This window comes from Synchiropus splendidus, chromosome 13 (assembly GCF_027744825.2).
Source record: "Synchiropus splendidus isolate RoL2022-P1 chromosome 13, RoL_Sspl_1.0, whole genome shotgun sequence".
NCBI lineage: Eukaryota > Metazoa > Chordata > Actinopteri > Syngnathiformes > Callionymidae > Synchiropus > Synchiropus splendidus.
The window spans coordinates 17022885-17047519 of NC_071346.1; the positions used below are offsets into that span (position 1 = coordinate 17022885).

At 41.3% G+C, this 24635-nt stretch overlaps 1 protein-coding gene across 2 annotated transcripts in view; it reads left to right on the top strand.

Annotated features, from left to right (window-relative positions):
- The window catches only part of LOC128770143 (cadherin-18-like), a 93347-nt gene that overhangs the window by 50555 nt on the left and 18157 nt on the right, over nucleotides 1-24635 (top strand). For both annotated transcript variants that reach the window (XM_053884443.1, XM_053884444.1), the window contains 5 exons: nucleotides 3315-3482; nucleotides 3748-3935; nucleotides 6375-6628; nucleotides 10947-11083; nucleotides 21637-21761. In XM_053884443.1, coding sequence (XP_053740418.1) covers nucleotides 3315-3482; nucleotides 3748-3935; nucleotides 6375-6628; nucleotides 10947-11083; nucleotides 21637-21761 — 872 coding nt within the window. The remainder of the gene's footprint in view (nucleotides 1-3314; nucleotides 3483-3747; nucleotides 3936-6374; nucleotides 6629-10946; nucleotides 11084-21636; nucleotides 21762-24635) is intronic.

Consider the following 24635-nt stretch of genomic DNA (forward strand, 5'->3'; position numbering starts at 1 on the left):
TTGATGTCAACTTAACTTGAACATCTGTTTTTAATTTAAAAAAGAAAATATATGTATACATACAATGTTTCTCTTAAACTTCTTTTTGAAAAAAAAAAACTGTTACTTATGTTGTAACTGCACCCTATGGATGAAACAATGGACTGGGATGATTAAACCAATGGTAGTACCACATTAACAGAAGCTTCTCAAACCTCTTGTCAGAAAGTCCACTTCTTCTAGAGGTGAGCACCATACCTCCCAGACTGAAAAGCCGCTCCACAGGAGCGCTTGATGGTGTTGGAGTGTTATACTTCAAGAAAATTTTCTTCATGTTTGAAACCTGATTGAGACCCTGAAGGTCACTGGCTGACCTCAGGTAGTCCATGACTTCCCTTTCAGTTGAGTATGTCTCCTCAGCCTCAAAATGGAAAAAGCTCATCTCACCCACATTGGCAGATTTTGGTGCTACAGGAGCAGTTTTGCTGAACTCTAACGTCAGAAGTTTCTTTACTCTGTCCCTCCTACCTGCATCTCTCAGCCATCTGAGTTTGAATTTTGGACAACTGACAGCTGTGAGGAGGGCATCTTTATCACCCAGCACATCACCAAACCTGGTCTGGATAACCTGAAAATATAATTCCACTGATAAAGCCAATGCCATTTGCCATTGAACTACTTGCAGAAGGTGACTAATGTGGGCTCAGTATTATGGATTTATGATTATTGTTATTTATGCACCTATGTTTCAATGATGCTGACATTGAAATTAGCATTAAAAGCGCACCATGGATTCTGGAAGGCCAACAGTCATTCTGGAGAGGGAACAGCCAGGGTCTTCTGCATCAAAACGTCAAGTGTTGGTAGTAAAGTCCCATAAGGACAGTCAAGTGGTAAGAGGTCGAGTGCAGTTGTCAGTGGTTTCATGGTGGTGCAGTACTCATGCAAGAACTGGTACTCCTTATCTTTGGAGCATTTAACTCCCAGCTTGGTGGACAGAGTATTCAGTTCACTCATGAGGATGTCTGAAATTCTCCAAACAGCTTCAAAAAAGGAAGTTCCACCTTGTGGCTGGAGGAACCAGGAGTTTTCTTTTACTAATTTCCTCCACTGTTTCGGATGCAAGTGATGATCTGCTTGCTTTGGTCCAAAGAGCTGTGCACTTTGCTATGATGGTCCTATATACAGCTCTGGCTTCTGGGTGAGAAGTCAAAGATTTCTCTACATCAGAAGTGGAGATGATGTTGACTGTATCGGAAGGACACCTGTGGTGTGGGGGGAGAGACAGCTGGCCATCACTCTCATTCTCATCTGAGTGGATTTTAGACACATCTAAAAAGAGTGACATCATCGTCATCGTCGGTGGGAGTGGACGCCAAGTCATCCGTTTCATGTTCAGATGCAGTCACAGGCTGACAAACTTTAAAAGCCTTTACAAAGTTGGATCCATTATCAGTCACTGTTGCAATTGCGTTGTTGAGCAGTCCGTATGCAGAGTGAATGTTTCCAATTTTGGCAACAATAACATCATATGTATGTCGACTCTATTCTCCTGTACGCCGATGCAGCCTTATTGCGCTCCAGTGAGGATGTACTGATTCAATGGAGCGTCACTCCCATATAACGTCTGTTATTCACAGTCCATATATTAACAGCAGTTGACACATAGTCGACCTCATCCATTGCAATCTTGATATTACATTCCTTTTCTGCAAACTCCTGTTTGACGCAACCAACGTCTGAAACATCCCTCTCTTTTTTTCACACCATCAGCAGGAACTTTGGCCGTCAGTCTGACTGTGCCGTTCTGCGACTCCAAATGTTTCTTTTATTAAAGGGAGACAACACTTTGTCTCCAGCACAGAGTTTACAACGAAAGTTAATCTTCCGGTCTTTGCCGGACACAAACTCAAAATAGTGGCTGTATTTCCAACCAGCAAAATCGGAGTGCCCTCCTGCCACCATTGGTATTGACAGACGTCCCTCGCCGCTGCCAACGGCTGCTCGACACGTGACAAGTCCACAAGCTGTGCGTGACGTCTTTACCCAAGACGCAAAGCAACAACAATTATGGCATGCTTTTTGTAGAGAAATAGTAATGCAGAGTGACTATGGATAAATAACTTCAAACTGGTTACTGATTTTGAAATGACAACATGTTAGATAACTCGTGACTGAAAAACTCGGTTACAAAGTGACTTGTTACTGACATTACTGCCCCCAAACATATATTATATATATATATATATAATCAGTGTTGAGACCCGCCGCCCAATGTGACCCATGGACAATAGTAACTCGGATCATTTGTCCTTGTCTGGGCTGGCCCAGAGTTTATATGATAACAAAATGTTCATGATTAATATGTGTTGTGTGCATGTTGAAGACAGGATGCTTTGTCTTCGGATGTTGTGTATCACATCATTTGGGGTCACCATGGCCAGTGGCAATGTCAGACTGGAGCGAAGCACACTCAAAAAGCTCTTAAACTGGCCTTAGAGTGGCCAACATTTTTCAATAAACTGTATAATACTCGTTGCAAGGCATATATATATATATATATATATATATATATATATATATATATATATATATATATATATATATATATATATATATATATATATATATATATATATATATATATATATATATATATATATATATATATATATATATACACAACACTGAAGCAAAGTAAATTGTAGCGATAAATAATTGCACATATTAACCTCTAAAATTGGAATGTTCAAGAACCACATTCACTCAAATAAAGTAAAGAACTTGTCATTTACCCTCTATAGCATTGCTTTTATTCAAGGCATATTGTTTTTTCCATCTCTTTCTGGGGAATTTAGCCCTCATGAGGTGTATTACAACCAGTAACCCCTGCCTAGTTGAAAAAAAAACCCACCCAGGACAAAATAATCCAGTTCTCCCTTGGTGTCCAATATAGTTGGTTCATTGATATATGTTTAGTTGTCACTGATTACTATTACAATTCTGAGATTTCAGGAGGAAGATAGAGTTAAGAAAGGGACTACAAAGGACAAGACCAGAAATGAGTAAATCAGAATGACAGTTAAAAAGAATGGTAGGGAGGCGAGAGAGCAGAGAGACGGAGAAACCAAAAAAGAGGACAACAAGTGAGGTTAATGGATGATGCGTAAGATGAAGTAAGTGATAGTGAACAAAGCTGTCTTGCCGTGGCAGCCCCTCATGGGAAAGAATGGATGGAGAGGGGAGTATTCCAGACAATATAAAAGACATTTGACCGAGAGAGGTGTTTTTTTTTTTCAAAGTCTCATCAAGCTCATCTGCTCTCTTCTTTTCAGGTGTCATTCGCACGGCTGTCTCCAACATGGACCGTGAAACAAGCAGCCACTATTCACTTCTGATCCAGGCCAAAGACATGGCAGGCTCAATCGGGGGTCTTTCTGGATCAACAACTGTCAACGTTACACTGAGTGACGTCAACGACAATGCTCCAAAATTTTCACAGAGTAAGTGAAGTCGTAAGAAGTGACCATCCCCCACAAACATGTTGTTTAGGCACTTTTGTTGATCTCAGACGATGTGAAGGGAAGTTGGACATATTGGTATTCGACTGTTAGTCATTTATTTGCATTATAATTTGCTAGTTTAATGTCATGAATATGAGTTAGTCTTTAAAACGTATTGTTTATTTCCTGCCAAGAAAATGTTTACCAACAGTGAAACAGAACAGCTACAATTATGAAAGGGGAGCCTTTTTTGTTGTGTTGGCAGAAAGCTACCAGTTGTATGTGCCAGAACTGGCACCAATTGGGAAGGCAGTGGGTCGGATCAAGGCCAATGACGAAGATGAAGGACTGAATGCAGAAATGACCTACAGAATCACCAATGCTGAAGCTGCTGCCATGTTCACCATCACCACAGATGAGGACGGTCGAGAAGGGATCATTTCCATCAAACAGGTAACACACTGAGATTGGAAGTTGAATTCAGTTTGAGCAACAGCAACAGTAGAATTGTTCATCTGACACTTTGCAGCACATTTAATTCGATAAATAATACCCCACAACACTTTACAAAAAAGTGCAATATAATCAAAGAGTTATAAATATGTGACACATAGGTGTCTGAAAGATTAATACACGACTTGGAACAACACATGCCTCTGCGTGCTTAGCCGCCGTCATATAACACAGCTCAGTTTGTACTTCAGGTTATGATTTGGACTCAAGATTTTTATGGTCACTGCCCTGGAAGCAATTATGATATTCAAGTCAATGAAACTATTGTTCTGTTCTCCAAGCACTCAACTGTTAAATAAATAAATAGACAATACACATCAATTTGAAGACGACAACTTTACAGATCTGCAGGTATCAATAAATTAAAACTAAATAATTAATAAAATAATAACAACAATAATAATAATAAGAAGAATATTGCAAAAACTGTGTCAGCATATATCCATGTGGAAACAAACGAATGAAGCCACCAAGGTAATAGCCGCATTAATGTCTAAGTGTTGGGTCAGAGTACTAGAAAATAGTGGAAAGTCAACATGGCAGAGGCGGAATTGACACCCTACTTCTACAGTACTGTGGAAGCATGTGAAAACAGATTCGGAAGCCGCTGTCTCTGGGTTCATCAACTCCTGCTCAGTGTGTTGTGAGTGCCAGCAACTATACTGTCAGCTTTTCTTTCATTTGCTTCTTCTTGTTAATGATCTTTCACTCTTTGCATATGTCACTGCAATATCTGGGCAGTGACAGGTGAACATGCCACAAGTTAGATGCCAGATTTTAATTCAGCGCTTGATACAACACGTTGCCCCACACATCACCCATCGCCCATTTGATTCAACACATTCACACATTCATACTCCTATCGCATCACAATGTTGACACGTTGACAACACTCACACAAATCTGCCTGGGTGAGTGTTACATCGGCATTTCAATGGAATCAAGTGTTTCCCCTCCCATGAGAACGTGTGGTGCTCAGAAACAATGCTTGAAGTCGAAGATATCTTGAAATTAAATTTGCCTCAAATAAGCAAAATTGTCATTTGAGCTTAATAAATGTCACTCAACCTTAGCTCCTTGTTTGGACACAGGTTTTCTTTGAACACCGTTACGCAGCAATATATTTGTGCATGCAAGGTCAGAGGGACTGGAGAATGCTTGACAGTTTGTTTGGTTCAAAATGCACAGCTAATTCAGCATCATGAATAGCAGCAAAGCAGCGTTACTTCAGCTGTTGAGAAGATTCTGTTATTGTTGTTATTGTACTGAACAATTGGAAGACAAATACAAAGCTCAAGCACTCAGAAAAAAAAAAAAATCTGAATAGATCCAACCAAGAGACAAGAGAAGGTTATTTAGGAGCATGAAAGCAAGGATGTTCTTGCACAGCGGACGGGAACCAAGAACCTGTAGCAGAGGAGTGTGTTGATAATGACTGCTGAGCGCTGTGTGCCATCAGCTTGTCAAGCTCACAGAGAAACAGAGGGAAGAACAGGACGTTGACATTCAAACCAAAACCAGCGTAAAAGCAGATCACAACATCCTCCTCATAAAGCCAGGTTGTGAGGCATCATGCTTGAAAACCACAGCATCAAACAGCCACTGAAATTGGCAGTCTTTGCTAATATGTGTTTGAAAACGGTCTTACTAATATCGTGTGTCCATCTGAAGCTGAAATAACTGAAGGGGTTTGTGTGTCCAGCATGTCTGCCAAGTCAAAATAATTAACCCAAATTTGGAGCAATAAATAACCCTATCTGCTCAAACTCCATGACTGACTGGATTCGAAAGACAGTCCAGCATTTTTGGAGTGTCCCTCCAAAATCACATTGGAGGGGAATATCATATCAATTACATTCTACTAAACAAATAATCCAAATAACCTTTAAAAACTTGCACCAATTTGTTACTATCTTTACTGAACCCCTTCCTTTCTGACTCTCGCTGTTGCCTGCTGCAGCTCATTACGTAGCTAACCTGCTGTCTATATTTGCCGTCCCTCCTGAGACTCAAAGTTGGCTTGTGCCAGTCACGATAAGAATCCCGGCAGTGCCCATGGCAGTTTGAATGCTAATGAGGACCATTGAGAAATATATAATGGGCATGAAACTGCGCGAACAGGTGTCCTTGCTGTGTGCCATGTTGGTCGATTTAGCTACAATATCTAGTTTTCATTCTGAGAATGACCTATTCAAACTGCAAACAGATCAGTACTTTATAATCAAAGTCTTTTAATGTCCTGTCAGAGGAGAAAGAGCAGGGGAGGAGGGTGAACTTCTACCAATGGAATGTCCGAACCACCTGAAAGCAAATGACAAGTGTGTTTGGTAGCTTTGCCTGGAGCAATTTTAAACTGTGATAAACCTGTCTCTTCAACAGCCTTTGAACTACGAGAAGAAGAAGGTCCATACGCTTAATATCGAAGGCAGCAACACCCACCCAGATCCCCGTTTCTCCCACCTGGGGCAATTTCGGGATACGACAATGTTACGGGTCATTGTTGGGGATGTGGACGAGCCGCCTGTCTTCACCATGAACTACTACATCATGGACATCTATGAAAACTCTCCCGCTGGCACACAAGTCGGAACTGTGACTGCTTTGGACCCTGACAGCACCAACAGCGAAATAAGGTATTGTTCATTTTTGATGGAGTTAACTGTTTTTTCCAAAGCTGCACATTCTTGTCAGCAAAGGTCATGAAATATGTGATCATATGTGATCAGTCCCCAGACACTGGAATCAAGTTCACTTTTTCAACATCATTTTTCACCTCATTCCTTTGAGCTCCAATGCAACATGGCCGTCAGCCATGAAGCGTCAGACTTTGGGGGGAAAGGGAAAAAGAAAAAAAGAGGACCACCAAAACAAATACAGCCCACTTTGCTCATTACCATATTTGGTTGTGTGACGCTCCGCCCACTTAGCTCATTACCATATTTGGTTGCGTGACGCGCCGCCCACTTTTCTCATTACCATATTTGGTGCGTGATGCACCGCCCACTTTTCTCATTACCATATTTGGTTGTGTGACGCTCCGCCCACTTTTCTCATTACCATATTTGGTGCGTGACGCGCCGCCCACTTTTCTCATTACCATATTTGGTTGTGTGACGCTCCGCCCACTTTTCTCATTACCATATTTGGTGCGTGACGCGCCGCCCACTTTGCTCATTACCATATTTGGTTGTGTGACGCGCCGCCCACTTTTCTCATTACCATATTTGGTTGTGTGACGCTCCGCCCACTTTTCTCATTACCATATTTGGTGCGTGACGCGCCGCCCACTTTTCTCATTACCATATTTGGTTGCGTGACGCGCCGCCCACTTTTCTCATTACCATATTTGGTTGCATGACACGCCGCCCACTTTTCTCATTACCATATTTGGTGCGTAACGCGCCGCCCACTTTTCTCATTACATTATTTGGTGCGTAACGCGCCGCCCACTTTGCTTATTACCACTTTGCTCATTACCATATTTACCATATTTGGTTGCGTGACGCGCCGCCCACTTTTCTCATGACCATATTTGGTTGCGTGACGCACTACTTACTTTGCTCATTACCATATTTGGTTGCGTGACGCTCCGCCCACTTTGCTCATTACCATATTTGGTGCGTGACGCCCATCCCACTTTGCTCATGGCCATATTTGGTTGCATGACGCACTGCTTACTTTGCTCATTACCATATTTGGTTGTGTGACACGCTGCCCACTTTTCTCATTGCTATATTTGGTGCGTACCGCGCCGCCCACTTTTCCCATTACCATATTTGGTTCGTAACGCGCCGCCCACTTTTCTCATTACCATATTTGGTGCGTGACGCGCCGCCCACTTTGCTCATTACCATATTTGGTTTCGTGACACGCCGCCCACTTTTCTCATTACCATATTTGGTGCGTGACACACTACTTACTTTGCTCATTACCATATTTGGTTGCGTGACGCTCCGCCCACTTGGCTCATTACCATATTTGGTGCGTGACGCCCATCCCACTTTGCTCATGGCCATATTTGGTTGCGTGACGCACTGCTTACTTTGCTCATTACCATATTTGGTTTTGTGACGCGCCGCCCACTTTTCTCATTACATTATTTGGTGCGTAACGCGCCGCCCACTTTGCTTATTACCACTTTGCTCATTACCATATTTACCATATTTGGTTGCGTGACACGCCGGCCACTTTTCTCATGACCATATTTGGTTGCGTGACGCACTACTTACTTTGCTCATTACCATATTTGGTGCGTGACGCCCATCCCACTTTTCTCATGACCATATTTGGTTGCGTGACGCACTACTTACTTTGCTCATGGCCATATTTGGTTGCGTGACGCACTGCTTACTTTGCTCATTACCATATTTGGTTGTGTGACACACCGCCCACTTTTCTCATTACTATATCTGGTGCGTAACGCGCCGCCCACTTTTCTCATTACCATGTTTGGTGCGTAATGCGCCGCCCACTTTGCTCATTACCATATTTGGTGCGTAACGCACTGCCCACACTGCTCATTACCATATTTGGTTGCGTGACGCTCCGCACACATTGCTCATTAACATATTTGGTGCGTGACGCGCCGCCCACTTTTCTCATGACCATATTTGGTTGCGTGACGCACTGCTTACTTTGCCCATTACCATGTTTGGATGCGTAATGCGCCGCCCACTTTGCTTATTACCACTTTTCTCATTACCATATTTGGTTGCGTGACGCTCCGCCCACTTTGCTCATTACCATATTTGGTTGCGTGACGCTCCGCCCACTTTGCTCATGACCATATTTGGTTGCGTAATGCGCCGCCCACTTTTCTCATTACCATATTTGGTGCGTAACCTGCCGCCCACTTTTCTCATTACCATATTTGGTGCTTAACGCGCCGCCCACTTTTCTCATTACCATATTTGGTGCGTAACCCGCCGCCCACTTTGCTTATTACCACTTTTCTCATTACCATATTTGGTCGTTTGACGCGCCGCCCACTTGTCTCATTACCATATTTGGCTGCGTGATGCACCGCCCACTTTTCTAATTACCATATTTGGTCATGTGACGCGCCGCCCACTTTGCTCATTACCATATTTGGTTGCGTGACGCGCCGCCCACTTTTCTCATTGCCATATTTGGTTGCGTGACGCACGACTTACTTTGCTCATTACCATATTTGGTCGTGTGATGCACCGCCCACTTTGCTCATGACCATATTTGGTGCATTACGCGCCGCCCACTTTTCTCATTACCATATTTGGTCGGTGACGCGCCGCCCACGTTTCTCATTGCCATATTTGGTTGCGTGACGCACTACTTACTTTGCTCATTACCATATTTGGTCGTGTGATGCACCGCCCACTTTGCTCATGACCATATTTGGTCGTGTGATGCACCGCCCATATTGCTCATGACCATAATTGGTTGCGTGACGCACTGCTTACTTTGCTCATTAGCATATTTGGTTGTGTGATGCACCGCCCACTTTTCTAATTACCGTATTTGGTCATGTGACGCGCGGCCCACTTTTCTCATTACCATATTTGGTCGCGTGACGCACTACTTACTTTGCTCATTACCATATTTGGTACGTGACGCGCCGCCCACTTTTCTCATTACCATATTTGGTGCGTGACGCACTGCCCACTTTTCTCATTTCCATATTTGGTGCGTGACGCGCCGCCCACTTTTCTCATTACCATATTTGGTGCGTGACGCACTGCCCACTTTTCTCATTTCCATATTTGGTGAGTGACGCACTGCCAACTTTTCTCATGACCATATTGGGTTGAGTGACGCACTGCTTACTTTGCTCATTACCATATTTCGTCGTGTGATGCGCCGCCCACTTTTCTAATTACCATATTTGGTTGCGTTATGTGCCGCCGACTTTGGTCATTACCATATTTGGTCGCCCACTTTTCTACTTCCCATACTTGGTCGAGTGACGCGCCGCCCTCTTTTGCACATTGCTTGTTACCACTTTTCTCATTATCATGTTTGGTTGCGTTACGCGCCGCCCACTTTGCTCATTACCATATTTGGTCTCGTGATGCGCCGCCCACTTTTCTCATGACCATATTTGGTGCGTAACTTGCCGCCCACTTTGCTCATTACCATATTTGGTGCGTAACCCGCCGCCCACTTTGCTTATTACCACTTTGTTCATTACCATATTTACCATATTTGGTTGCGCGACGCGCCGCCCACTTTGCTCATTACCATATTTGGTTGCGTAACGCACTGCTTACTTTGCTCATTACCATATTTGGTGCGTAACACACCGCCCACTTTTCTCATTACCATATTTGGTCGTGTGATGCACTGCCCACTTTGCTCATGACCATATTTGGTTGCATGATGCACTGCCCACTTTTCTAATTACCATATTTGGTCATGTGACGCCCCGCCCACTTTGCTCATTACCACTTTGGTCATTACCATATTTACCATATTTGGTTGCGTGACACGCCGCCCACTTTTCTCATTACCATATTTGGTGCGTAACGCCCCGCCCACTTTGCTCATTACCATATTTGGTCGTGTGACGCGCCGCACACTTTGCTCATTACCATATTTGGTGCGTAACGCGCCGCCCACTTTGCTCATTACCATATTTGGTCATGTGACGCGCCGCCCTCTTTGCTCATTGCCATATTTGATGCGTGACACGCCGCCCTCTTTGCTCATTACCATATTTGGTTGCATGACACGCCGCCCACTTTGCTCATTACCATATTTGGTTGCGTGACACGCCGCCCACTTCTCTCACTTTGTCTGAGCATGCAGTCACTGATATTTGCAGATGATTTGGTTCTCATGGCTCCATGTTGAAGCCAAATGTATATCAAATATATCTATATGTATATGTATATATGTGTGCGTGTGTGTGCGTGTTTGAGTGTGTGTATGTGTGTGTGTATTAGCTGATGATCAAATCTGTCTGTGTTCTTTCAGATACTTTATAGAGAACAATGAGGCGAGGCCAACATATTTCACCATCGGAGTAAACAGCGGCCTCATCCGGACCACCCAGACTCTGGATCGGGAAGAGACAGCGTGGCACAATATCAGCGTGATGGCGGCGGAGGTTGGTAAGTTCAAAGCAGCAGCAGTCATTGTGATTTAAAGTCCTAAGTGAAATTATATCAAACGCATAATTACATCCTGAGATGAAGGTCTCCAAGCAGGAGTATTTGCTGCAGTTGATATTGACCCTCAAATGTGTGTATGCTGGAGGTTAAAATGCATTTCGTTTTCATGCACACAGAGCAACTTGTCAAAGTTGTTTTGCAGTGAGAATCTGTGCCGCTCCTTATCACGCCTCACCTGATGGCAACAGATGGATGCATAATTGTGTACACGTGAGAATTTGAAGTGAGAAGGAGGTCTGAGAGAAGATGGAAAGAGCACATATTCCACGCTTGTGTGAATGTGTTTGGCATGAATGAGGAAACAATACTTGAAACACATCAACCACATTTGCATGTGCATATGTGAACCGCTCAAGTGAATATGGAGTCATTTTACCAGCTACGCCAATTCAAACCATGTCTGTGTATCGTACTTGTGCAGTACATAGGGCTAAAACTGAATTAGAACTGGAGAGAAAAAAGGTTTGATGATTTTAAGGTGAGTTTCCGTGCCTGTCTAACGTGAGGTGGGCCACAGACTGAAAAGGCCCCGTCTTCTCTCGGCTTTTTGTTTCAGGGACCACAACTAGCAAGTGGACAGCTGGAACCGGGGCGGGACATAATAGGTCCAAAGCTCTGCTGGACTGTGCAGTGAGGCTAAAAAAGGCCAATGCGCTCTTTTGTTCATTCTGCTGCAGACATGACAGAAACCAAACTCCAAGTACAAAGCCGTGGTTTTCCTGTCCAGATGTGATAAAAGCATGGACCACTCTTTCCAATTGCTGCCAAGAGAGTATGGGCTTCAGCTCAGACAACTGACAAAGATAAAGAAGCAGGACCAATGCATGCTAATTTGAAATTCACTGTCCACCTTAAAACCAAGTTATCTAATGGTCGGCAGATTGAAGTTAGTCCTTTAGACTCAAACTAAAAGGCAGCGCTTCACTGCAGTCGCTTGGTGCTAATGCCATTACCTGTCTTTTGCCAGCAATGCTTTAATGTCCATGGAGCAAGGCAGGAGCAGATTTGAAGAAAAACAGTTCTCCTCCTTCAAGGAGAAAGAAGTCTGACTGATCTTCTTCTTTTGAGTGAAATGATACACTGTTTTTGGCTGATTGATCCTCGTGGCAGTAAAAGCATGAGCAGCAGTGACACAATTATTCGCCTTTTAGTTTTCATTTTTGATTTCATTGTATTTCCTCACGCAATCATTGTAAATCATTTGAAAACCACAGTTCAGCCCCAAATGCGCAGAAAAACATTCAATATCACATCTGCTGTTATCACCGGCCGATGAGAACATTCACTACATTCAAGATATGAAGGGTTTTGCAGCCCGGTGGGACTTCGATTAGGATTGTGATTCGGATTGTTGAAATGGAGTAGAGATCTTTTGTATCTTCAGAAAGTATGGAAAGTGGTTGGACCTGCCGAGAGACAATTCTATGTTTCATACAACAAAATGAAAGTAATCCAGAAGAGCATATGCAAGCGATTGCTTGGCAGGTGTTGATAATGGAAAATATCACGGCCAGCGATTGAGGCATAACTTCACAACACAATAACAAAAACAGAACAAGATCCCAAAAGAACTGTCATGGTTTCGGAAGGAGGAACCCAAGTGCAGGAAGTGCTGGTCGACAGAAGGCACTGGAAACAAGAGTAATTTACAGAATTAAATTGATGAATGAAACAATAAATCAGATAGACAAATAATGTGAACAAAAGGCACCGGAACCAGAACGCGGACCGGGAACTACACGCAGGGAGTGGGGAAGAATCTGGAACATAAAAAACGCAAATTAGAATTCAAGCCTGAAAAATGGGAGAACACAAAAACACACTCAGAGTTAAGCTCACAAGGCTCAATAAACAGAAAGCGCTCGGTGGTAGAAACACACACACACTCAAGGTAATAACTACGTCGGACAGAAAAGAAAAGTGAGATAGGAAAACTGCTCATAAGCGGGCTGAATAGCGAAGGGGAGTAACAGGAGCGTGGAAGAACGAGGAACTAAGGATGCGGCTGAATAGGGATTACGAGCGCGCTGAGAATTTAGAAAAGTCAGGGAATCAACCAGAGCTTGGAAGTCTTAGAAGAGTTTACTGTCGTGGAGTGCGAAGCAACCATCTGGCAACAGGAGCTGGCGTTGATGTGTTCACATCCATGGGAGGCTTAATGACAGATGAACGCCAGCGGTGTTGCCTGTGAAGCTGGAGAGAAGGAAGGAACAGCAAACGAAAACAACCGAGGGTAACAAAGTAAAAGCACGAGACAAAAAAGTACAACAATGAACGGTCAAACAAAGTGCGGACATGACAAGAACATTAACAATCTGAACTAAAATCAGTTGTCAGATATTAAATTGAACCGCTATTGTGTGTGTGTATGTGTGTGTGCATGTGAGACTGGTTTATCTATTCTTTTTAGCACCAGTTTGGGAAAAAAAAAACTCGTTGTGAGGACATTTGTCTTAGTTCGGACCTTTTTGCTGGTCCTAACAAGGTTACCTCAATTTGGGGATTACAACTTCAAAATAACTAGTTTTAACTAGTAATTGGGTTTCGTTTTGGCCTAGAGTCCAAGTCAAGGTTAGCCATTTGCTTTGGATGGTTAGGTTTAGGGGGAGAGCCTAGGGAAAGCATGAAAGTCAATGAAGAACCTCCTAAGTCCAAACAAGAATAGAAATACTAGAATTAGTGCGTGCATCTGTGTGTTTTTCCAAAATTTAGTGTTCGGAATAAACAAACGTAATAAACTGCTGGTTAGTTGGTTGTTGGTTGCTGCTCCAAGAAAACATTGTCAGGTTCAGTCATTGGATTAGTCACATCAAATTGAGTTTTTCTTCTATGTCAAAAAAAGTATAGCATAACATTGGCGCTGCCTGTGAGAGTGTGTCTGTGATCAGTGAACCCTATAGGACGCCGCCGCCAATACCGTAGCGGATGTCTGTCCAACATCCAACTATTTTCACCACAGTGTTTCGCTGAGGCACCAGCACAGCTGGAGACCTGCATGTGTTGATGTGACCAAGGCAGACGACCGCGTCAGAGAACCTATGAGGACCACTCCATCTAATAAATATATCTAACTTATCAAAAAATATATCTGAAAAACTTTCTCTGACTCATTTATGTCATGGAGAACACCAGCTTGTATGTACAATCTGTCCATAACATTGTCAAGTCATGAACCTATTTCCAGTAGCACCTGTATTTGAATCAACTACACCATCCCAAAGTCTCTGTTGAGTACTGTCAGCAGCAGCAGATCAATACATGCTTCTGTACAGAGCCTCCACTTCTTCATGGGGCAAAACTATAAAGGTGACCTCATGTTTCACTCTCCCTGCTGTCTGGCTCATCACTTTCCCTCTCACAATCTTCTTTCTAAATCCCCTATGCTCTTCGTTCCCTGGCTTGTCTTTGCTTTTCCCATTACAGAGGAGGTTATCGTGAGAGAACTGCAAGAAAGGCACAGCTGACACAGAAGCAAAGGTCAAATTGAACATGGAGGAGAAAAATACTTCAGAATGAAATTGACCTTTTCAGCATGTGGCCATGTAAAATTTGACTTATTCATATACTTCTGGTGCTTTTAATGTCTGTCTAGCTTTGTAAATTGATATACTGCGGCTGACGTTTCCGATCCAGTTAGATCATTGAATGTACCAGAAGGGAAAAAAAATCCATATTAATTTAAATAAAATAAAAACTTATTGACTCAAAAAGCACAGTAGCTTTTATGATGGAGGTTTACAAGATGTTAATGAATTCAAACCAATTCTCGAATGTGAATTATTTCCCTTATTAAAAAAGAAATCAGCAGACACGTGGTGGTTGTGACTTACTGACAGAATGTGAGTCGGACTGTGTTTGACTGATTCCTGGTGGCTTTAATTGAATGAAAGAAAATGTTTTAAAGTTCATGTAATAACTTTATTTTCAGTAAACACACTTGTTCCCAAGTTGCTTAGTTAAGCTTGGCAGCTCCTCCACCTCTATATAAACAGGACATCCAGTTGTGCCAATTCTCGCTTCGGCAGAGGTGAATTTTAACAGTAAGGTAATGGACCTCCTAAAATGATTCTACTGATTTGAGGTACTCTTTTCTTAGTAAAGTAGCAGTTCCAGGCAGCACAGAGCAGACAACGAAACTTAACTCTGCAGATCAGGATAAACACATCTTCTACCATTGATTCTAATGTCATATTTCACCATAAAAAGCATTTTAACCGGACTTTTTTTGTACACTACCTTAGTCGAGTGAATGTACAGTAAATTTTTCATTAAAAAAAAAAAAAGTAGAAAAAAAAAGATTCTCAGTGTAAACTAAAAACATGTTTGATCCATATTGATAAAATAGAATGTAAATATGTATTGTTAAAAAAAAAAAGAACACGCTTTTTCCTGTACATGTTTGTGCAAAACATCATAATCACATCTTATTGACATCTTACAAATAGGTTGCCTGACTAGAATAAGCCTTCCTGTTGCTCTGCTTCACGAGACACAGCAGCACTCCTCCATGGCATTTTCAGGGTGTGTCACATGTCCATTTGGCCAGTGCCTGCACTTTAGTCTGTTTTGTTGGCCGGAGTAACTAAATCCAACATGTCTATTTTTCATGACGTCAGATGTGCAGCACACTCATGAGCTCTGTCGATCAGAAAGTCTTCTTCACCCACTGATGTCAACAAAGGAGTGCAGGGTTATTACACTGAAGTGTATTATGAGGAATTTGGTGAGTCCAATAGTCAACATTTACAGCAGTTCACCTCCATTTTTTTATGTCCTAAATAGCACATAACTTGTACATGGTATTTCAGCATCTGAAGTAGAGATAAGCATTGCTTCATTATTATTATTTCCCTCAAAATTGGGAAAAGGGGAACAGAAACAAGTCTTTCTGTACAATTTTTTTGGTCAGTATTCCATTATTGTGTGTTGTGTTGTGTTGGTCTGGGGTAGGAAAATGTGAAAAATCATGGTCCACATCACACACCATACCATACCACCATACAAGATCTGAAGGAGTTGTCCCACTTCATGATTTACTCAACAATGCTAAAGATAAATATACATCTCATTATTTATCATCCGTCACTGCATCTACCTTCTGGGAATCGCTGCGGCGTTGCTGCTTATTAGCTCAGTCGTACATTTTCACACTTTCAGATAGGGCTCAGAATGTGGAAATTGAAATAGAAACACCTTTCCTGACCTCAGCCCTGTGACTCACAGCTCTGGCTGGTGCAAATGACAACTTTTGGCTGGGCACCACACACACAGAGATGAACTCACTGAGGAAGACAGTGTGCTGCTGTTTCTGTCAGAGTAAAAGGGGCATGAGAGTTTTGTGCATCTTGAGCTGACTGTTCTCCTCAGAGGTCTAAGCCCCCATGTCATAATTCCATGTTGTACATGTCATCTACAATGTGTCTTGTTATGAATTTAAATAAATTGTTATCGAATGCTTAAGTCAAGTAGCACATCCAAAAGAGAGGATCTCAGATCAATTTCAGGACTATCAGTTCAAGTGCTTCACACTATTTCTATGTGCAAAACGTTCACTGGTTTGGTACCTCAGATTGTGTATAGTAAATAAATCAGTTTGTATTTTACATTTGCACATGTTAAGCCCACACAAACTTAAATGTACATGATCTCAAATTGTTTATGTCCAGGGTGATTCAGATCAGAAACTAATGTTCACTGAGTTCCAAAGCGTGACGAAATACCAGGTGGCCAGTGAGTGATGGTGCTTGTAGAACCGTCCCCTTGAATGGTTTAGTTTGGTAGGCCATGAAAAACCCATGCTTTATTGGTCTGGAACTGATGGCAGGGAAGCATGTGAACACCTCAGAGATGGCTTCTAATGGAAACTTGAATACGTGGAGAGTGATTGGAAAGCAAGGGAACTTCTGGACATACTCTTCCTGGTGCATCACTCACGGATTCAGCTCTCTAAATGTAGTATTTTATTTTTACACAGTGTTGTGATATTGTGGACAGTACAATATCTCTATTACAAAGCAATTTAAAACATACAGTACATCTCTGAAACTGTAGTACAATGTTTCTGTGAATGCATCCAACATAGATTCATATTAGTTAAAGATATCCTCTTCTGGGTTGTAATGTTTTAAAGATATGTTAATTTTTATATTATATTCATATGCTCCCCTTCAGTCAGATTTCAAGTCGATTTCAATGTTTCATTTAATGCAAGGCCTAACTAATGTTTTAGCGTGTCTGGACGACGCGACAAGATGTTGATTATAGTTTTGTTTGTTTGTAAAGCATGTTGTGTAGTAGTTTCCTACAAGCAGTTTCCTTTTTTTTCAGTCACGATTAATTGCACTTGTACTATTGTGACTAAAAATACTACAGTTGAGAACAATGAATCACAAAAGTAGTGTTTTGTGCATTTTATTTAAATATTAGTACATAATAATAACACTGAGCTGCATAATAATAACACAATAACACTGCCACGTGAAAAGGTCAAAAACGTTTACAAAGAATCTTAGTGTACTTTAGCATACTTCAGTGTTTAAGCATATTGACACTGTGACATTAGACAACAAACTCAAATGACTCATTTGAAGCGACTGGAAATCAATGAACATGAATCAACTTCTGAAACCATGACATCATTTATCAAGCTGAGTTACATTTACTCGTTCCCTCAAAACTAACACATTTACTGTAACATGCTAATTATGAATACTTCATCCCAAAACACAGAGATTATTCTCTTTCTCTAAGCATAGATGTGCATTTTTACCCACATTTACAGGAAAGGAAAGAAAGCGACTTACTCTTAAACTTGAGCCTGCTCCCTACGTTGAACAGCCTCTACTTGCTATATGGTAATGGTGGATCATGTTTCGAAGAGTGAGAAATATCCTGTCTTCATTGGTCAGTGTGAAATGAGAAAATGTACGTGTCACACTCTGAATTCTTGAGACTTGAGAACCCTGAACGTAGCGCTGAGAGATTGCTCTGGTGTTACTGTTGCTACAATGCCGTGTCTCATTTTCAGGTGATATTTGAGGCTAGAAGTACTGATCAGTAATTCCTCGGTAGGATTAAGAATTAGGACTAAGAATTTTGGTTCGATCACCACCGTCGTCCGGATGGGATTTAAAATGAAAATTCCCAATGTAGAGTCCGCTACCTGCCTCCATTTCTCTGCCGCTTTCGTTCCACCTCACATAGCTCCTTTGGACTTCTGCGCTTTAGACCCGCCCACAAATGCTGTCATTGGTTAAGGAACACCCAACGTCTTCCTCCTGTGAGGCAAAGCCAGGCTGAGGAGTGTTGAAAACTTCTTTGATGTGCTGAAGAATTATTGTTGGCGTTAATACACCACTGTGTTAAAGCATCAATAATGCATTTGTTTGCTCAGCCCTAAAATAAAGATTAATTATTATCATTATTTATACTTGGGTAGGGTGCTCCATAAAGAATAGATTTCATTGAAGCTAGTTCAGGATATACCAAAATATATTATAGGTTGTAAGGTTTTTCATAACTCAAGCTACATTTCAATGACACGAGAATGTGGGGGAAAGGGACAATTTATATGATGTATTTTGTAGTTATATTTTGACTAACTAATGACGAAACCCCAAATAGTCTTGAGTTTAGTAAGAATTACAATATTCAGATGACTAAATAAATAAACAAATCACAAAGTACATTTTCAAGGAAATAGAGCCATAGATGACAGACATTGACCTAAAGACCTGAGGTAATAATTATACTGTTTATAATAACAACAAAAAATAGTTACAATATATGCCATGGAAATATACAGTATAGAACACATCAGCAGGGATTTCTGCAGGGTCTGCTGAACCATGACACAACAAAAACAGACATATAAAATGCAGCTGTTCCTATAGTCTTATCTCTACTGAAAGTACACAAAAAAACTGGAGAATGATCAGATCTGACAGAAACTCACATGCTTCTGTAACACCACCGTGGTCAAAGTGTAAATATGGGTTTGAGGGGAAGTGAGGCAGAGTAAACGTGCTAAAAAAGCCAAACTGAATTTAGTGACATCAGTAATGTTGTCCCAGGCTCACCCAAGCAGACTACAGCAAGTGGGGCATGGCTGGCCGAAGGTGCTGTCATGATTCAGATTATAGAGATTATTTACGATATTACCGCCGGAATGGTCAGACAGAGCCAGAATGGAGTCAAAGCAGCGTGCGTAGGAAACATTCTGAGGCATACATAATCTTAAGGAGGATGAACTGCAATAAATGCAAACTTCTAAGTGAACCGTTTCATTGATAGTATATTTTATGAAGTGAAAAATAAATAAATAAAAACCCAAACAGCTTTAATTAATTTTTGTTTGCTCAAGAAAAAAGGTAAACTTCAAATATGTTTTCAAATAAAATTGATATTTAATGTTTGTCCATTAAATATTTGTATTTAAATAACCTGAAAGGCAATATCACCAATTGGAATGAGTAGTATATCGTGAGTATATCATATAGTAAGTGATTGTTAAAATCATTATTTTCTCAAGCATTATTTATGTTTGAAACTCAAAAGGAGGCTACAGTGCCGTGTCTGTGTAAAAAAAGATTTATTAATTATGTTCTTAAAATAAGTCTTGATAAAGAAAAAAAGAACATAAGATGAGCACCATCAACATTTGCCATTTTCACATTTACACATTTTTTTTAGCAATGACCGAATCATAAATGTGCAAAGCAAAATTTGTGGACACTCTCAATATACATGGAGAAACTTGTTTTTTTGTGCTGAAAGCCTGCTTTTGTCTGCCCAGTTTTATCTGCAGGTCTGCACATAAATAAGTGATTGCCTGGTTTGTTTTCAGTCAAGGCTTGTCCGACTAGCTCAGGGAGGGAGTTTCTCATGATGCTATTAGATATTTGGCATCACATTTATTTGAGATTTTGGATACAAACAAAACAAAACCAAGATTGTGTTTAAAACCTTGCGACCAAAGCACTCAACCCATGCTTTGTCTCTACCTCTATGTGGCTGTCTTTACTTTCTTCCTCTGAGGCTGGCTCTGGAGGAGAGGAGAAACTGTAAGATGTGGACGTTGTAAAGGAATTTTGACCATTCACTATCTCTGGAACTAAATCTGTCATTTATTCTCTCAAATTTTTGTTCATTGTCCATATAATTTGAGGTATTCCTTTCCAAATTTAAAGAGCTGCTGTCTGACACTTGAATGACCTGTCAATTAATTCCATGGCTCAGTGCTCTGATATGATGTATCTCTGAGGCACTCATGCCGTCCACTGTGCTAAGAAGCATTATATTAGAGTTACATTTTAAATAATTCCCGTAGCTTCCCATTCAATGTCAAATGTTAATATAATATTCAAGTGAAAGGCATTTTTCTTACTCACAAAGAAACCACTTGAGTGAAGCAGATGCTAGTCAGTGGAGGATGTTGGTTGAATTGGTTCCACACTCACTCATCTTTACCATCTTTAACCATCTATTGAAAGCATCTTTATCACCTTAGGGAAGTGTCATGTCTCCACAACTTATCTGCAACTTATCTGACCGTTTTTTAGGCTCTGCCGTACCGCCAGAGAGACAGTTTGTATACATATACAGTCTCTGGAAACTCTCAGCGGGTGGTGAGCTTCTCGCCTCAGGCGACTCGGTGCTAGATGCCGGAAACTACGTGTACAGCGTGACTCCACACAAACATGATAAATGCCGGGCAGTATCGTTGAAAAACAACTTCTCAACCTCCCAGAACACTGAAGTGTGTAGCTGGGAGCTGCAGGAACATCGGGAACAGAAATGCAGCGCTGCGGTCCGGGACTCGCGTGCATAAGTTCCTGGTCCACTGATCACACTGATGCAGCTAGGATGATAACAACAACAACAAAACTGGAGGAATCCCAGAACAAAAACAAACAAAAGCATCTGTTTGCTTTTGTTCAGGGATGTTTTTCTCTACACAATGGGCAGGGTTTCCACTACTCTGAATGGACTTGAAATTCTTATAAAATTGAAAATCTTATACAAATATTTTCAGGACAATTAAAGAGATTCAGTTTTAATAAGGTGATATAAAAACAATACAACACAACAATATTTTGTTGTTTAAATATATGGTTGGGTCCATCATTTGATTCAGTAACATACCAAATTCATTCAAATTGAAAAATGTGGCTTCTTGTGGCAAATATACTGATACCGCTAAACTGTTATTAATTGTTTTTTATTAAATGTTTTAATCGAATCCCACCCCTAATATATATATATATATATATATATACTCTGACAGAATTATGACACTTGTTTCCCATCTTTGCTACATGCTCACACTGAATCAATGATACACACCTTCCTGACAAGCAGTCAAATCTTTGACCATCAAATGAAATGAAAAAAGTATCAAATTGTGCAGTTATTATTATTGCATGTTCAAATTGAGTTCCATGTCTTCAAGGAACAACGACCTCTGAACTGCTTCACTTGTTTTTTTATTCCAGATAACCCTCGAATGGTTAACCATGTTGCAGTCACTATCCAGGTCCTGGACATGAACGACAATGTCCCAACCATCGCTGGAGGCAACAGTGCAATTGTGGTGTGTGAAAGCACCAAACCTGGACAGGTATGACTTTCTTCAGGTTTTCAATATCGTTTAAAGGCCCATTTATGCTCAACTTTACGTTTGGATACGTGCAGAGTTTTCTGTCCGTGCTCTGCTTTTTCTGCACGTTTCCACAAGGCTTACAGATACAGACCAAATGGAGCAGTACCTCCGGAAACTGTGGGGGCTGTGTTCCTGTTACTACCTCATGAATAGTTCTAATGAGACACGAAGAAAACGACAATGATGGAAATTCTATAATATTTATTGGGTGTAAAGGGAGCATAACTGTGACTTTATATGGTTTGAAGGTACAAATATGTCTGGTGCCTTGGTGAAAGACCCTCTTACTAGTCTTTTTTTCTCCATTAGCCTGCTGTTCAGTGTGATAGAGTATGTATGATATCATCTTAGCATCCAGATTCACAAAGAATTGCAATAAGCTGGAGAGGCAAAATTTTCATTCACCATTCATGGGGAATAAATACTACATACTGAAAAGCAAGTCATTCCAATCAAATATATATATTTTAAATGTAATGTATCTTGCAGTGAAAGTTTATGTGAATCATGAGGAATACAAAGAAATAAAACAAAAAAATGACTTCCAAAATATGTTCCACCTTGCTCATAAATACAGGACAGCATTTTGGAATGACAGTATGCAAGGTTTTTAATGCCTGAAGTTATTGAATTAGTCACTTACAGACCCATAATATCTGGTTCCTAAATCAGGTGTAATTTAGCTCAAAAAAAGATATTGAAATATTCTCACAGACAGTAGCACTGCACATAGTTTGTGCTCAATATTTCCATCTAGTTTCATAACTCCTGATCCTCCGAGCGTTGCCCAATGTCGGACCCCATTGAGTCTTTCTGGCTGATAATGACAGGGCATCTTTTTGAGATGCAGTCAATTCGCAGTGGAATACTCAGTATCCCAAAATCTGCAGTTTTGTTTGTTTATGTACCACTTGAACGAACCTGGGTCAGGGTGATCTTCCATTCACTGTCATTACCTTTTCTTAATACGTAACTCCAGAGGTCTCATTCTGATGCGACCAGGGCGCTTCCACCATATGCTTATGAGAATATTTATGTATTTAATATCGCGATTAGTATTTCCAGACTAGTAATTCTGCAGATCAGTCTTGTTGATGTCCTAGTCTTGACAAGGTCTCGACAGATTATTGTCTTGCGGTTGTCTTTGTCTCATCACTTGACGGCTTTTGTCTTAGTCCAGAGAGGCCGCTATATTGCAATGCAATGTTGTGTATTATAACAAGTCAATGACATTGATCCACATCACTTTTGCTGAGCGCCATGTCAGTGGCAACCTGCCACCTGGAGGACCATAACATTTTATTGTTCAAAATGTGATTCTGGCATCCTATGTTGGCACCAAAGGCAACTTTTGCATTGGGTGATCATGCTTCACTGTGTCATTGGAGTCATATATTTTCCCTCCCACATAATGTTCCAAAAGGAGGGACTGGTGTCTATGTATTATAATGGACAATGATGTTGTTGGGCTGTATACATAATCATTTGCTTGAAAAGTATGAGCGTGAACCTTTAACCCACCCCCACACCACACCAATTTCTTTTTCACCAGTTGTCACTGGGGACGCTGGTGAAGACATTTGGACTTCCACTTGTTTAACACGTGACAGTGGGAAACCAAAACATAATTGCAACCAGCCACGATCTCTACACTCTAACAAAACCCTTCAAGCACATTTGAGTAACACATTCACACTCATGCTGCGAAATACATATGTTCATGTTGATCCATGGCACTTTTTTTTGTTGGTGTGTGACACCATCAGCACTGGATTTATCAACCAAGCTGCAGACATTGCAGCTTCTTGAACCCATAAATTATTCAGACTGCAGAGCGCACTAACTGCTGTGAGAGATAGCAGCAGAGACGATCGTATTAAATCCCAACACGAGTCTCCCTCCGTGCTTCCCCACCTCCCAGTGCCTGTGCCTCCCCTGTCAACTGGGTCTATTCCCAACCTGCTGCAACTGAGACAGTTTATTAAAAACCATAGAACAAAAGCTATGATGAAACAACGGCTGTCCTCATATTGCACAAACATGCCGCCCCTTATCAGCACTTTGCCGGTTTCTTCCACATATTTGCTTTATTGTGTGTAAATTTGCGTTGGTGTGTGCGTGTGCGTTGAGTATAAATGTATCGTTTATCGCAGCTACAGGCAACAGACAGACAACACAAGTCAGCACAGTCAGCATCAAGGGAGGAATAAGTCTTTTCTTTCTTGCTGGTGCTGCAAAGAATTGACACTAAGCTATGCTTCATGCATGGCACATCAATATTATGTGACATTTTTGGCGACTGTTCAGTCTCTGTGGTGTGTTTACATTTGCATAATTGATGGTGAAAAAATGAGATGTGTCTGTTGGGTTTCACGACATACGGTTCACTTAATGCTCAGTCATTGTTTGCTGTTGTACAGAGGTAGCGACAAGCCAGAAAGGCCCAGGGCAGATTGCAAGTCTTGACATTTCTACTTGTTTTGAGCTTGCGTGAGGCAGAAAAATGTCACTGAAGCCTGTGCAGAGGGGTGATAACATTGTGTGAATACTGTGAATGATTTTCTTGCAGGAATATTGGTGAACGGCAGTCGTTTGACAAACATGTCTACCTCTCCCCGGTCAGCATTGGACTGGTGTGTTGAAACGGGCAAGTGAGGACTCAGAGGACCTGGGTCTTCATTGATGTTATCAATGACCATCTATGGAATCAATGCAAAGGAGTTTGTGTAGTGGCCAGAATTCACAAGAAGTGTCTGACTAATTGAGACAGGGAGGCGGTGCTGGGCACACGCACACACACACACACACACCTCCATACATGCGCCTTATTTA